The sequence below is a fragment of the Pterocles gutturalis genome, unplaced genomic scaffold, assembly GCF_000699245.1.
Source record: "Pterocles gutturalis isolate BGI_N339 unplaced genomic scaffold, ASM69924v1 scaffold16815, whole genome shotgun sequence".
Taxonomy (NCBI): domain Eukaryota; kingdom Metazoa; phylum Chordata; class Aves; order Pterocliformes; family Pteroclidae; genus Pterocles; species Pterocles gutturalis.
The window spans coordinates 44,952-59,535 of record NW_010143738.1 but is presented as its reverse complement, the minus strand read 5'-3'; the positions used below and the strand labels follow the sequence as shown (position 1 = coordinate 59,535).

Sequence of the window (14,584 nt, the reverse complement as noted above, 5' to 3'; positions counted from 1 at the left end):
AATGGCACATGAAGTGACCGGTGGTTTCTGTCGGTTGTTCACAGTAACTGTTCAGTAATGCACTTACCGTCCTCTGTTGAAGGTACATGGTCTGGTGATGTAAATGTATTATTAACCACCTTCTCATTCCCTTTCCTTCCTCCCAAAATGTTTGACAGTAACTAATATAAATGTGGTTGTGATGTTGCTTAACTCAGAGAAATTCATTCTGAAAGGATCTAAACATTCCCCAGTGATGTTTACAGTGCAGATGCTGCAGCTGTGATTTTGGGCATGAGAACCAGAAAGTGAAGCTAATGAGAAACAACCTCTTCTATTTCACAGGAGCTGCAGCAACAGAGAGCCAGGGAGAGCTTTGAAAACTTTGGGACTTAATTTGAAAATTAAAACATGCATGCATGTGCAGTTCCTGCTACAGTCAATAGCCGTTGCATGCATTTGGATAGCTGGACTGTTCTGGAACTGACTTTGCCCCCTTTAGATCTCTTGAGACAAATCCAAACTTTGACTGTGCTAGTGCCAATTAAGGGTCAGCAGTGATGGGTGTGCTGGAGGCAGGTTGGATCACCTGCATCCTGGGATAAAGCAGCAGGGAAAACTCTCCTTAGCAAAGGTTGTCACTATTTTATCACGTAGGCAGGCGTTTCAGAATATTTACATTAAAATTGAGCTATATATTAATATTTTCAAGTTATCTATTAATTATAGTTTAAATGATAAAGGATTGTGCAGCTTTGGCAATTTTAAAAACATTTTTATCATAACAGTGTTATGTATTTAAAAAGACTTTAGTTTTCTTAAGGACTTGATGGCCATAGGAGATAAAGGGCAGTGAGGAGATATAGGGTTAAAAATACTATGATTCCTTTTTCTCTAGCCCTGTCATAGTGGAAATCCCGCATTTTGGATCAATGAGAGGAAAGGAAAGAGAACTAATCGTACTTCGAAGTGAAAATGGTGAAACATGGAAGGAGCACCAATATGACAGCAAACATGAAGACTTAACTGAAATACTCAATGGCATGGATGAAGGTAAACATTTTCTCAAAGCATTAGCAAGCCTTACCTTTGTGCAGGCTTGCTAATGTGTAGACTAAAGCAACCTAAAGTAAAACAGTGCAGGGGATATCTGACTGTGGGGAGTACAGTGTGTGTTACGCATTAAACTAATGGAAAGAATGTAAAGAGAAATTGTTCAGCAGTGGCCTGGAGACATCCTGAAATGAGTGGTAAGTTTTGGTCTGAAGTCCTGCCAAGTTTAAGGGAAGTTGCACAGTTGCTTTACAACATGAAGTTGAGAATAACATCCCAGCTGGAGGTAAGTGTGTTTCTGATGCTCAGGCAGGGCGACGTGGAGGTCATTCCAAACCAAGGGTGAAGTGTAAATATCAGTTATATTAGACTTTCCCACAGATACAGACCTCAGCCCATAGACCATTTTTCTGTGAAAAAGTGTTGTCAGAGGTTGCCTCCCACAAATATACAACCTGCCTTCCTGATGCCCATCTGGGAAGTCTGGCTCCCTTGTTTTGCTTGGACATTGCTGTTTATGTGAGAATCCCTGAAGATAAGAGGGCTCAGCTGTACACAATTCACCAGAAGATGCTGTGACAGATGGTCCCTGTGGACACATCATGGGCAAAGCCAAGCTGCGGCCACAGTGAGCCCTTGGCACCACTGCTTTCTTTTCCTAGCAAGTACTTTTCAATCCTTCTGCTGATAAACCATTGCTCGAGCTCTTTGCACCTGAGTGTGAATGAAATAGCCTGTGGTTTGGACTTTAGTTTTTTATAAAGGTTTATCCACAGGATTTTCTCTGGATAACCTTCTACAGAAAGTCACAGTGTGGTGGGGTACCAGTTGTGGGAAAGTTCTTTCATTATCAGCAAAAACATTTGAAGCAAATGATCAGGCTGTGGATGGTAGCTATGAGAGGTATCTGTGAGCTGGGTCTGCCTTTGATCTTGGCCTCTCCTTTGAAGAGGGCAGCCTCAGCAAAAGACATGCTTGGAGAATGTAGAAGGAGAGTAGTCCTGTTGTGACGGGCTCCCTGGATGTCTGAGATTCAGCATTTTTGCTTATTTCCTGGTCGTCTGAGAATGGGAATAGCAGAATGAACTTGTGTTGTATTTTCACTTCAAGCTGCACGAGCTTGTAAAAATACAGAGCAATAACAAAGAGCTGCTTGTTACATGTGATGATCTATTGTAGCTATTTATTTCAAAATAAATATGATAGGACAAATCAAGCAGTAACATTGCAAATGTTGGGTCAGTGGGTTTGGAAAAATAGAGCAAATGAACGTCATCACAGGAGGCTACCTAAGAGCAGTGGAACAGGCAAAAGAGTGAGCATGGCCCAGTACAGTATTGCTTGGGGAAGAATTGCTTCAAGATGAAAAGCAGCAGTTGCAGCCTTTCTAAAAGGAAAATCTCACCACCACCCTCCTCTGTGCATTAGCATGAGAGAAGTAATGATTCAGCATTTGGGTGAAGTATCAATGCCTTGTTAACGGTGAGGCAGTCAGAACTAGTCAGCAGCTTGCTTACTTGCTTTGTGTGCTTTCCAAACTGAGTTTAGTTCAATTTTGGGATAGGAAACTTGGGCACAAAAACACTATTCCAAAGTGCTCCAACTTGCCTCACTTATAAGGAGCTCCCTACAGGTGCCATATGGATAAATTCACATTTTACAGAGAGGACAGCTCAATAAATACAAACACTTTGAGAGAGGTGGGCATGAAGCCCTCAGTGCTTAAAGCCCAAAATAATAAACTTCACAATTTGGAGCCAGAGTGCAACTTTGGGATCTATTGAGGGGTTTAGGTGGCTCTCAACTTCTGGGGAGCTGCTGTTGAGGTTAGAGGATATATGTACAGCCGGTATGTGTACAGCCAGTGAATCACAGAAAGTATCATGGACGCTTGAGTGTTCTCTCAGAGTGAAAATATTTGTCACCTTAAAATCCAAGCCACAGAAATGCTATTTACCAAGCCAGGCAATCACTTACGAGAAGGAAAGAAGAAAAAAATACTGCTGACACACCCAGAGCATTGTGTTGATTATTTGTTTAGTTCAATTTAGCTTAATCCTCCCTCTATTTAGGAAAACAAAATGAAACAAAAAAATCCTCTGCATTAATGTAATACAAGGGTCTTGACAAAACTCTGCTTCAGTTAAATTACGCCTTTCCTATGTAAAATGCCTTCCAAGCAATAACATAAAATTACAAATTTGTAGAATTAAAAGCACCTTTCTTTTTTCATCTGAACTTTTACAGGTTTGTTAGAAAATAACAAAATTAGACTTGGCTCTGGAGCAATATCTTGCATCTCAGAAGCCATAACTTTGAAAGAAGTTTTATTCCGGGTATGAGCTCTGGAGGCAGAAGCAATATCTAATTGAAATAAGAAGCAGTCACATAGTCAGTCATATCCAAGTTTAGTGTGTCTTTGCAAGAAAATTCAACTGCACAGTCATCTCTAAATGCCATAGCATGCTGTAGGAGTTTTTCTATTAAAAGCAGTGGGTCCATTTTGTGTTAGACCTGCTGTGATTCACTAGTTCTTTCCTATCTGTGTAGTGAAGGAGGGCAACCAGACTTTTATTCCCGGCTCCTTAATATACTGATTTTTTAAAGATGCTGTCTCCTTCTCTGTATTGTTTTTCCTGTTTTGCTCTCCCGCTTAGCCAGCAGGGATGAGAATGAACGAGGACATCTTTGCTGCCACCCTGCCTGTTCTGTGCTGGAACCAGCACCATCTACTGGGCAACCTCAGCTCAGGCTCACAGTAATCTAGAGCAGGAGGCAGCTCTTCAGGGCACTAAATGCAGGATTGAATAATAGCAGAACTTTGCTTTTATTGTAATGAAAGAACAATGAACCATGATGTAAAGAGTTTGGTTTACTCTGGTGCTGTCAGGTTTCTGCTTAAATAGTTTTTATTCTAAAGGTGGTGCTGTACTTGGGCAAATACAGGGCTGAGGGAATACAAGGAACTTGGAATTTGTAGGAAGAGTAGGAGTTTGGTTCCAAACACAAGAGTAGCAATTCACAGCTCTCAGCCATATTACATTTTTTAAAAAAACTTAAATCAATTGAAATACATATATATTGTTGTTGTTTAGGAAGAAGCTCTCTGTCTTGTATTTAGTAAATAGGTTCCATTTTCAGCTAGGCTTCTTTTAGGTATAACTTGTGTTTGCTTTTTACACTCCTACACACTTTACAAGTGCCTATAGACAAATTGTAGGCATAAATGCACACACAGGGGTAGCTAATCTTTTGATAGGCATTTTCAAACTAGTGTGTGAGCCAAGAAATTGAAATATTTGTGACTACAATATGCTTCCAGTTGCACAGTGTGGTTTCAGATGGGAAGCAGGAGTTTTTGTATGACTCCTTCTTTGAATCTGTAGATCAAACCAGAGTGTGACTTTGTTTATGCCTGAAGTTTAAAATGCCACCATAAACCACTCTGCAGTGATTTTACCACATTTCCAAAAAAAGTTTTTAAACCTATTGCTGCTAAACTTCATGTTGTGAATGGCAAGATAAGAGACTGCGCAAAAATAGACAAAATGGCACATGAAGGACATTGCCTTGTTTGAGGATGAGACCTCCTTGTGTCACTGGGAGCATCTAGTTACATGTGTGAAATACTGAAGCTGGGAGGGTGGGTCTAGTTACCAGCATTTTTAAGACAAGTCTCAGTGCCCTCAGCTTCTCCTTGCCCCTTCCCATGTGTTCTTTCTGTCTCCATCCATCTCCTGGACGTTTCTCCATGTAAGCGCTGCCTCCTGTGTGCCTGCTTTTAGTGCAACAATTTCTTCATGGGCACATTTCTGTATGGGGGGAGTTGGTATCCTGTGCTTGTCCCACCTTTCAGTCTCTGCACAGTTCCTAGGCCAGCTTTGCTCTAGCCAGTACTGCAAGAGGCTTGCAAAAGTCAGAGAGCTGCTAAGTCTGCTTAAATACAGCTGAGATTTGCTTTTTCAGTGCTAGCAGAATTCCTTTCAAGGCCCTGGTAAGGGAAATCAGATATGAGATCACACAAAAACACCTTGAAGCTCATGAAACCAGCAGGTGTTCTGTGACTTCTCTTATTGCATTTCCAGTCAGAAGACACTTGCTCTGTGGTACTTTATCTGAAAGTAAGAAAGAAAGGTATTAGACATGGGATGAATTTGATCCACAACTGGCTCTCACCTGACAACACAGATGTGATTGCTTTCTTTGATGTGAGCCACCCTTTGTGAGGTCCCTCTCTGACCTTGGAGGATGTGACTGGGTTTCTCATCTCCTGTCCAAGAACCTTAATGCAATGCTTATGTGGCATCATGAACTAGAAGGTGAGGAAGAGTGATTTTTCTTTCCTCCCTCCTTTCTTTCTCTCCATTTTCTCTCCACCAGACACTTGAGGATAACCATGCCATACACTTGAGCGGCAGGGGAAGACATTTATCCACAGAGTTTTTGTGATACCTTTCTCTTGACTTGCTAAAACTTAATGGCCATAGGTGTTCTTTGGGCTATTAGCACAAATCTGGGAGACAGTGACATCGAGAGACACTTCCCAGTTCTGCCACTAACCTTTCTGCCTTACCTTTCTCTGCTTTGCATCCCTATCTGTAAGATGAGATGTATAGCATACTTCTCTGTGGTTAAAAAAACAAACCACAGAACCCAACCAACCAAACAAAAAGTCCTTTGAGGTTTTTATTTGGAACACATTACATAGGAAGTGTCAGCAATCAAGGAAAATAGTAGTGATGATCACTCTTTCTGTAAAATGCATGAGTTCAGGAAACGTGACCTCTCCTCTCCCAGGGTGACTTTTCCCTGTTTCATTAATTCTGTCATGCTAACGCTGCATTTCTCATGGCAGCCAGAGAGGTGGTTTGATTGCTCATCATCTTTTCTTTCTGTTAGAGGGCAACTTCCTGTAGCAGCTTACATACGTATTATCCAAACATAATCTCCTATATATATAGTCCAACTCCTCTCCGTGCCTGACTGTTGCTCTACCATTGTAATCTCCACACCATCTTCTTCCTGTAAAGCAGAGCACCTGCCAGGCTCAAAGGATTTTGAAATGTTCTTATACAAAACACTAATTTTCTGCTTCAGGAGAATTTTATTTGTCCTTCATCTCTGTGAGCATTTTACAGTGGGTTTTGTCCCTAGCAACAAACAGGAGAATGAGTAGGATTTACCGGTCAAGATCATACCTACCTGGCAGTTTAAAAATCCAGTTTGTCTCCTGCACAAGCCATTGCTTCCAGAGGCTGCAGGCAGGATACTTAATTCATTAGAGGTCTTCAGATACCAATCTCTGAGTCAAAGTAAATGGAAGCTGACATTATGATAAGAAATTATCCTCTCCTGGTTGCTACGTATGATCCACAGCAACACCGTGCAATTAATCCAAATTACCTGCTGAGAGTTTTAAAATGGAAAACTTGACATTTTACCTAATTTGTATTCTAATTCTTTTGCAACTGTAATTGACCTTGCGTGTTCAGAGGAGGAACATGCCTCAGACATGTAAAGTAAAGAATTTTACAACGTCTTTTGTCTTGGTACCATCTCTGGTCCCCCTGCTTTCTCTTGCTGCGTCTGATAGAAACGTCATCTTTCTAGGAACAAACTTCCTTCTTTAGGAATGTGGTGCCTTGTTTAAGGGGGAAAATGAGAATGGAAACTTGTGGAGTGCTGGAATGAAACCCAGTTACAACAGCTAAAATGGATGAGTGCAAGAAATCACAGGAGAAATGCATGACAGTTGTGTAATTATCTCCATTTGTGAAGAGTGTTTATATCACAGGGATTTCACTAGTGCATATATATACACACACATACAGTTGCATAATTCGTTATATTTGTGACATACCAGTTTTCTTCAGTGCATATATGTCTATGTCATCTACATAATTAGTTAGTTAATAAAGGTAGATACTCCGTGCACCTTTCTGAGCCCTGGTGACCCTATGAGCTGGGAACATGGCCAAGAGCACTAGTTGATGACCTGTTTCTGTTCCAGTTGTCTCTGAGAATGCACTAAGTTTCTCTAGGAATTGAGGAGCACAATGCAGTTATTTTGGGGCAAATGACTGGATGGTCGAAAGCCTGATGTGGGAAGGGATCCTTCCAATGGTTTCACTGGTAGACAAAGCTCTGTCACATCCATGGTTTACCAGAGAGCTCAGAGTCTGGTCAGGATTATATGGATGACAGTCTGAGATAACTTTCTGAAGTGCCTTAGCTGGGCAAGCTCTGAATTGCACGCTTTGTGTGAAGTTAGGTAGTTCATGAACTGACTGTGGTTTCCTATGGTTTTCTGCATGTTGGAGCTATGTGAGGTAAGAGGCTGTAAAAAAAATGTAATTTGAAGGTGGGCACAGAAAGATCAGTGCAATTCTGTGCTTCCAGATATAGATGAGAAAGAAACTTGAACATCTCCTTCAGACCTCCTTGGACTCCCACGCTGTGTGACAGACCTGCCATCCTACAGCAGCTGCTTCTGCAGAGACTGTCACACCCTAGTGCTTAGGTGTCCTGGCAGAGCTTTGTGCTTGGTGCTGTCGGCCCTCATTGTCAAGACTTATGCAAAAGTTTACAGAGCAAACCAAAGCTTGGTAATTAATAGCACTGAATATTTTTTTTTCTCCTGTAATAAGTACAAAAAACTTCTCAAGCAGTTTCAGGCATGTTCAAAACCTCACAGTCCCAGATGTGTCTGGTATGAACCTGGGCAGGTAATGCCTGAATGTTTTAACTGTCTTCTCCCACCAGAGCTGGACAGCGTTGAGGAGCTAGAGAAGAAGCGCATCTGCAGGATCGTCACAAAGGATTTCCCTCAGTACTTTGCAGTGGTTTCACGAATCAAGCAGGAGAGTAACCAAATTGGCCCGGAGGGCGGGGTTCTGAGCAGCACGACAGTGCCGCGCGTCCAGGCGTCCTTCCCCGAGGGTGCTCTAACCAAAAGGATCCGTGTGGGCCTCCAGGTAAAGGTACCCTCGTGTTCATATGCGCAGCGTCTAGAAGTTCATCATTGTTCTTAATGCTTGCGGCTTGCAGCTAAGGAGCCTGCTGCTCCTTGGCAGGGGGTTGCAAGGTGGGTAGTATTCACACCTGAGACCCAGATGTGTGCCTGCCCAGGCACACTCTCTGCCTCTCAGTGCCCCCCAGCGCAGGTGATGCACAGTCCTTGTACCTGTGGCAAAAGCCCAGCTCCCCTTTTATCATCACCTTGAGTATTGCTTAGCATCTGAAGAATGGAGAGAAAAGTAAAAGCCTGGAGCCACCACAGCCTCAGTGGTGTTTCCTGCCATCTTCCTGTTGACCATGGCTGCCAGCAGCTATGAGCTGCACAGCCACTGTGCAGTCCCAGTCTCCTATGGTGAAGAAGAAGTTTGGGATTGTGTCATCTGCCCTTTGCCGTAGGAATGTGTTTGGTAAGGATTTCATGCAGCTGTTTGCCAGCTGTTACTTGCTCCAAGGCCTTCCATATACATCTGTTGTAGCTTAGGACATTCACCATTGGTGATCCCAGTGATGGGTGAAATCTGGGAAGAGCAAGTAGCTTAAACTCTCCTTAAACAAACTGCACAGAAAGTAGAGAAATATTCAGTAGGGGGTATCTTTTTCTTTGAGTTCTGTTAATTATAACTTAAAATTATTTAACAAGCTGACAAATCTGATGGGTTCATGAAACAGGGGTGCTAGTTTGGATTCCAGTGCTTGGAATTCACACTGGAACATTTCTGTTAATGATATTTCACATCTAAAGATGACAAATCTTGAGAAAATGGAAGCTCTGCTATTATGGTTATACGGCTGCCTTTCCAAAGCTCTCTAGTGTGAAGGAAGCATGACATCTTGATGCGCAGTGCTGTGACTGCTGAGATTGCAATGTAGCTACATATTCTATGCATATCAATGCATTGTGCAGTTCAAATAAAGCAGTCAGTCACAGGTCAGACAACAGTTGTTTTTTGGTTTGTTTTTAGAAAAAGGGCAAATGGATGCAAAACCATAATTCCCATAAGATGCCTGTCACTTTTGAGTTCAGGTCTTACATGACAAAAACTACTGAAATTCTTTAGCATTTCTTCCCATGTTGGCTATTTTTCTTTTCTTGCCATATAACGTTAGGAAACCTTTTAAGCCACAAAAAGGAGGTAGAAAGTCTGAAATTTGCTTATAGGTCTTCTTTAGCTTAATATATTCTAAATGAATTTGACTCAAGTATTTATTTCCTAATAATCAATAGTGGAATGGCATAGGAAGCGACCCCAAATACAGAGGTATGTAGGAGTACACAGTGTTCCTCAGGAGCATGGATTTGTGTTTGGCAGAGATGTGAGAATTGTTCAGCATCTCCAAGACAGTGTGTAGTCCTCACTTCTCAAGACTTTACTAGCAAAATAGGCCTCTCTGCATTTTGAAAATGTATTTAATGTCACCCATCACTGTAAATTAAAAACAATGCCAAACATGCCCTGAAAAATTCTCAGCAAATACTGCAGGCAACCTTCTGAGATTTATAGTTTTGCTCTACAAGTTAGCTATTAGGAAATCATAAGTGGATTGTTGTGAAAAATATTAAGCATAAATTGTACTAATAATCACCCTTGAGAGCTGTAGGAGAAGGCTGCCATGGAAAAAAGAGAAATAAAGTTCTAGAGAAACGAAAAGGAAAATTGAATTATCTTTTGGAAAACAGTTCTGCATGTCTCTAACCAATTTGTAGCTCTAGTTTAAATACTTTCCCTGTGTTGACAGGCTCAACCAGTTCCAGAGGAGATTGTCAAAAAAATCCTTGGAAACAAAGCAACTTTTAGTCCCATTGTCACTGTGGAGCCAAGAAGAAGAAAATTTCATAAGCCAATAACCATGACAATTCCTGTGCCACCTCCATCAGGAGAAGGTGTAACCAATGGGTACAAAGGAGACACAACGCCCAGCCTTCGACTTCTATGTAGCATTACAGGTTAGAGAAAATCATGCTCTCTGCAGAGGTTTGTGTGACAGCAAGAAACCTATGACACTCACTTTCATAACTGTAAAGCTCGTGCTTTCCAGAAAGCAAACAAGGGTGTGCTTGATCCAGTAGAGTTCGGATCAGTTCTCCTGAGTAAAGCCAGCTGAGGTAATTTGAAAGGCTCCCACTGATTCCCTGGGCTTTGAATTTGGTCTCATGACATTGTAAAAGAACTGTGCTAGGAGATATTAAATGCTATTTTATATTTAGCCAATATGAAGAATTTCAGCCTTGACTATTAAACATGGTTGTCAGTGAAAGTAGTTTGCTGGAATAATTCTGTCCTAGCTGATATCAAGGAGGGGTTTACTACTGACTTGTAGGTATGTACTTTGCTTACATCAGCATCATTTTCTGGTGTATAAAATGTGATGTGATATATAGCATGTAGCTCACCTGTTGGAGAACACTATTGTCTAGGTTCTCTTTCTATATGTGAAGCAAAATAACTTCAGAAAGAGATATACTTATGTAGTCTGTGTGTGCTTGGTGTTTGAAAGAAAATCTGGGTGGTTTATATTTACATAGGAGGTACTTCACCTGCGCAGTGGGAGGATATCACAGGCACCACTCCGCTGACATTCGCAAATGACTGTGTCTCATTCACAACCAACGTTTCAGCCAGGTATGGTTACAGAGCTTGCCAAATGCACCTAGGGAGTGATTTCCCTCGACTAACAAATTGCATAGTTGTGGGGTTGCTTTTTGGCTTTCTGTGAGTCTTTTGCAAGATTGATGAAGCAGTAGTGGACCAGATGCTTCTTTGTCTCTCTGTATCAGCATGCCACACATCCAGAGTCACACATGAAGCTTTGTCCTGGCCTTTTCTGCTGTGGTGATATCTCCTGGCAATCACACGTGCTGTTTCTCTAAAGGCTGCAGTGCCACATGGGGGTTTGTTTTTCTGCAAGCAGCAACAGAAAGGGAAAGTGGAAGAAGCTCATTCAATTAAAAAAAAAAGGGGAATTCATAGAAACTGATTTGTTTAAAAAGTTAAAGACATTCAGTTTCTGACTGTGAGCTTTTTATTGGAAATTACTTAAAGCTGCTTTCACAAAAATATTGGCAAAAAAAGAAAAATCATGGTTTGAAATTAATTTGGATGGACTTAGTGGACGGAAATGCTGATTGGAGATATTCAACAGGATCTGTACAAGTCATGCATCGTAGTGGAAAAAATTCATGGTATACCAGGTAAAGAGTTTATCATTCAGCACATATCATTTGCACCTATAAAAAGCTTTATAGAGAGAGGGAGTTGCTGAAAGAACCAAATAGATCAGGGCTGAAATATCATGGAAAAGACTCACACAAACTACAAATTAAAATATTTATAACTTGTATAAAAATTCTTATCAAACTTTTAGTCATAAGATGAGATAATAACAGTGTATAACATATGTCTCTTTGGGAAACCTCACTGTGGGCATATTCGGTTTCAACCTATATGGCAGATGTGATTTTGCTGTATGTATGTGTTATCAAGGAGGGTGTTCTAGCAAATCAAATGCACAGGGAAGCATCAGCACATTACAACATACATGGTATGTGGTCACAAGAAATACAGTTTCCCCACTTTGGCTTCAAATGAGGCATAAAACAGGCAGTTTTTTGAGATACCAGTGTGAGAAGGGTCAAATAAGGATATAAACATTTCACTGCTAGATATTATCTTTTTCGGATGGGTTAAAGCTCCACGAAAAGCAGGAGGAAAATTACGGCTTTGGGAAGTCTGCAAGGACAGTACACATGCAAAATGGCAAAGGATCATAGGCCATGGTTTTCTCTTTAAAGGCTTAATCAATGTTTGAGCACAATGAAAAGTTGATTTAACGGTTTGCTTTTTCCCACACAGATTTTGGCTTGCAGACTGCCATCAAGTACTAGAGACCGTGGGTCTGGCAACACAGCTTTATAGAGAATTAATATGCGTTCCTTATATGGCAAAGTTTGTGATATTTGCCAAAATGAATGACCCTGTGGAATCCAATTTGCGTTGCTTCTGCATGACTGATGATAAAGTAGACAAAACTTTGGAGCAACAAGAGAACTTTGAAGAAGTTGCAAGAAGCAAAGACATTGAGGTATATTTCTTACATCTGGCTTTCTCCTTGTAAATGTACGGTGTGTTTTCCAAGTGTCAATAGGTCCTGCAAAAGCCACTTTAAGCCCGGTTAAATAAAGGTTCACAGCAAGGCTGTGTCAAAATTTTTCTTGAAAGAGACCAAAAAAGGTTCAAGGTGGGGGGAGATCATGAGGACCTGTCTCCAAATGGATGCCTCAGGCAGGTCTGCTGTGGGCTTTGCACTCACTGCTGTCGAGTAGCCCTGGTTGGGCTTTGCAGACGGCTGACATGAATTTCCTTCTCATTGGCCCTGCAGACACACAGTCATGAGTAGGGCTGGTATGTGGTCAATACATAGTCACCAATACACTGTTTCCTGAAGAAAATCTACACATTCTTACTCAGGTAGCTCACAGCTTCCCAAACTGCCTGCAGTTGTAACACCTTACCATAATGCACAGTTATTTTCTAATTTGTTGTTGAATTTAATCTGAGTGGGGAATTCTGCTAAACTCCGGAACTACGATGGGGGAAATCGTGGTATACTTACATGCATGGATCTACTATAAAAAGGAGGTTTTATTGACTTTTATTTATTGCTTTGATAGGTTCTGGAAGGAAAACCTATATACGTTGATTGCTATGGAAATCTAGCCCCTTTGACTAAAGGAGGACAGCAGCTTGTTTTTAATTTTTATGCTTTCAAAGAAAATAGACTGCCATTCTCTATCAAGGTAAAAGCAAAACAACCCAAATCATTCTGCTGCTGTATTTTTTTCCCCAATGATAACGCTTTTTCAACCCAATAGGACTAACTCACTGTGAGGATGTAATTGTTTAATATGTGAATAACATGGAGAGGGTGCTTTACGTGAAGACACAAAAGAGCTGCTGGCAGAGCTGAGACCAGAATGCCTGTAATATGGATTCACAGCCTTTTATTAAAACCATATCTCAAGTTAGACCTCCAGAATACTACCAGGAGATCACTATTTCCCAGAGACTAAGCAAAGGAGATACATTGAAAAACATACTGCACAGTGCAACAGCCTCCAAAAAAGTACGCACAGACTCTTTATCTCTAAATTACCATGAATGGATGCTCACTTCCCTTAGCCTTATCAGAGCTGCCATTCAAAAGAAGTTGTTAAGCATTTTGGTAAGCACAAGTGCAAAACGCTGCAGAAAAAAACGAAGGTGAGCAGGGAATGTCTCTCAAGTAATATCCCAGTACAAAACTGTCTGGTTGGACTCACTCCACCTCGTGTCTTGCGTAGACTTACTATCAGAGAACTTCTAGCTGATTCAACTCATGGTAACACTTTTTCTTCTTCAGCACCTCAGACTGAGCTCCAACTCAGTAACATTGGTCTTTACCCATTTTAGATAGCTTCTTGTAGAAAGAATCTCTGAGAAACTCTCCAGAAACCTGCTCTAGGTACCTGAATTACTACATACTACTACATTGTACTAAAATTTATTTTCTAGGTAAGAGATACCAGCCAAGAACCTTGTGGTCGATTATCATTTCTGAAAGAACCAAAGACTACAAAAGGACTGCCACAAACAGCTGTTTGCAACTTGAATATCACTCTGCCAGCACACAAAAAGGTATTTGTTAGGAAAAGTAAAATTTTCCTTGGGGTTGGTTTGTTTTTATTTTTGCTCCTTTAGTTTTTTTGTTTGTTTGTTTGTTTTTTCCCCCGCTAGTGATAAAGAAACCCTGTGAAATGCCGGTAATGGGAATGCTTTGGAATATGATAAAGGCTTTTAAAATTTGTTTTATTGGTTTCCTGTATCTAGAACGCTTTTAAAGTCTCTTGTTACTGTGGTGTCAAGTTCTTGTAATTTTTGTGATTCTGTTTGCAGCTCATGCTTCAGCCTGCAAGTCATAGGTTTATGCTTTCAGTAATGTCACGTGTTGATTTGCATTAGATGTAAGATTTTTTTTTCTTTTGTGTTGACATCTTGGATTTGCTTTGCCTTATAAATCAGTTTGCATTTTGTGCTCCCAATTTGGTCCTTTTCATATCCTGATATTCTTTTCCCTGCTGTCCATTATAATATTCCTTGTCTCTGCAATGCATCTTGGGACCAAAAGGAAACAGAGTCAGATCAAGATGATGAGGTAATACAAACACTGTCTTCTGTTTTTATTTCCTTCAGATATAGTGAAGAAAAATAATATGTTCTAGGGAAAAAGAAAAACAACTATTTTTTAACTGGGGCATTGAAATAATACGTACAGAGTAACCATATCCTCAACATCTGATAGTCTGTTGCACAACAGCAGAAGTGCACAAATGTGTAAAAAACATGATTACGTATTATGAAATTAAACCAAGCATGGAATAATAGAAGTCTAAAATTTAACTCATCTTCTTCTGAAAACAGATGTAATTATAAAATTCAGACCAAGTCCATTTTTGTCAAAATCAAGAAGAATTTAGTGGATATGATTTTACCTCTTAGAG

At 40.6% G+C, this 14,584-nt stretch overlaps 1 protein-coding gene across 1 annotated transcript in view; it reads left to right on the top strand.

The window, feature by feature from the left end:
• ANK3 (ankyrin 3, node of Ranvier (ankyrin G)) overlaps window positions 1–14,584 on the top strand; it is a gene marked incomplete at its 5' end in the record, with an annotated part of 72,624 nt that overhangs the window by 19,330 nt on the left and 38,710 nt on the right. Inside the window, 8 exons of the mRNA XM_010084849.1 lie at window positions 878–1,032; window positions 7,795–8,006; window positions 9,787–9,994; window positions 10,574–10,670; window positions 11,901–12,129; window positions 12,719–12,844; window positions 13,599–13,721; window positions 14,212–14,238. Coding sequence (XP_010083151.1) covers window positions 878–1,032; window positions 7,795–8,006; window positions 9,787–9,994; window positions 10,574–10,670; window positions 11,901–12,129; window positions 12,719–12,844; window positions 13,599–13,721; window positions 14,212–14,238 — 1,177 coding nt within the window. The remainder of the gene's footprint in view (window positions 1–877; window positions 1,033–7,794; window positions 8,007–9,786; window positions 9,995–10,573; window positions 10,671–11,900; window positions 12,130–12,718; window positions 12,845–13,598; window positions 13,722–14,211; window positions 14,239–14,584) is intronic.